Below are 1,353 nucleotides of genomic sequence, written 5' to 3' on the forward strand. Positions count from 1 at the left end.
AAACCAGCCGAGCCCTGTGGAAACCCACACGCTACACGGGGACTTCCCTGGCTGGGTGGTTTGGATCCCGGTCTGGCAGGAGGTTGGGCTCATTGCATACTCATAAAACGAGCCTTTTGGTCCCAGCACATCCCACACCACTGCCTTGAGAAACCAGCTCCCTGCTACAGATCAGGAACCCCCAAATCAAGTGAGGTCTGGACCTCACTACCCTACAAATGTCCTAAATATCATTTCACACAAGCAAAAATAAGGTCCGTCTCCTCTCTGGGTACTACAGGGCTGGACAAGAAGTCCAAATTTCCTCCCTACCCCCAACAAGCACTGTGGGCTGCCTTTCATGGTTACATTTCTTGGCTCCACAGGTTTCTCCACTCTGCTTAAGCAGTAGAGCCGGTGGCTTTTAAATGGCATTTTGCCATAGCCGGGTTTGACACCTTCAACTGTGGAGTTTTGTTGTGTAGGAATGCCACATAGTTCCTAAGACATTCTCATCTCACCGTGCCTACCTGGCTCTCGTTAATTATAAATCCATAAACATGCATGCACATGCTCCATGCAGCAATAAACCAGAAACTAGGACAGTTTGTATCAGATCTGGCAAGAGGCTGATTTTTTTCTCACCAGCCTTGCGCAACGGGGCAACAGCAGTGTCGGTCTATAATTTGAGGAGAAACATCAAAACCTGTGATGCTGCTCCCCGGCTGCAGGGCTGAGGCTGTTGGGGAAGGTTTGAAGCTGCGCGTGGGTGACATGGAGGGGAAAAAACAGGAAAGGAGTAACGAAGGATGAATGTGGGAGGTTGGAATCCTATTTCTAGCTCTCACCCTAAAGAGCCCATCAGCCTCTGGCAAGCCCTTTCACACTGCTGCCTCAGTTTCTCCTCTTGCAATGCCAGGATTTGCATTTTGCAGGGAAGGAGAAGCTGTTGAGCGGTGGCTGGCACTCGTGACACTTACGGCAGGCGATGTCCAGCAGGTGACAGTGCACAGATGGCACCCAGAGGTTGGAGGAACCAGTGTCGAAGACCACAGTGAACTTCTGTTGGGGGGTCCCGATGCCGATCTCACCATAATACTGGGCCTGCAAAGGAGGAGAAGGGAGCCATGAGCCCAGGTGGCCGGCTAAAAGCAGGAATTAAAGACCAAAAAAAAAATCTTAGAATTGAAAAAGGAACCAGCTTCTTATCTAGACACTGCCCTCCTCTTGGTTTATGCAGCGATGGGCTCCCAGCCTTCGTCCTCTGGAAGGGAGGCTCCTCTTTGGTGTTCACACCTCATTACAGCAGGTGTGAAAAGGATAAAGAGGGGAGGAGAAGTGGGACGGGTGCTGCGGGGGAGGACTTTTGGGGCA

The 1,353-nt window shown here is 51.2% G+C and overlaps 1 protein-coding gene across 1 annotated transcript in view; it reads right to left on the reverse strand.

Annotated features, from left to right (window-relative positions):
• CTSD (cathepsin D) overlaps positions 1-1,083 on the reverse strand; it is a gene marked incomplete at its 5' end in the record, with an annotated part of 10,768 nt that extends 9,685 nt beyond the window's left edge. Inside the window, one exon of the mRNA XM_009709526.1 lies at positions 960-1,083. Within this exon, the coding sequence (XP_009707828.1) occupies positions 960-1,083 (124 nt within the window). The remainder of the gene's footprint in view (positions 1-959) is intronic.
• Positions 1,084-1,353: the final 270 nt, after the last annotated feature.

The sequence above is a fragment of the Cariama cristata genome, unplaced genomic scaffold (genome assembly GCF_000690535.1).
Source record: "Cariama cristata isolate BGI_N322 unplaced genomic scaffold, ASM69053v1 scaffold22051, whole genome shotgun sequence".
Classification (NCBI taxonomy): domain Eukaryota; kingdom Metazoa; phylum Chordata; class Aves; order Cariamiformes; family Cariamidae; genus Cariama; species Cariama cristata.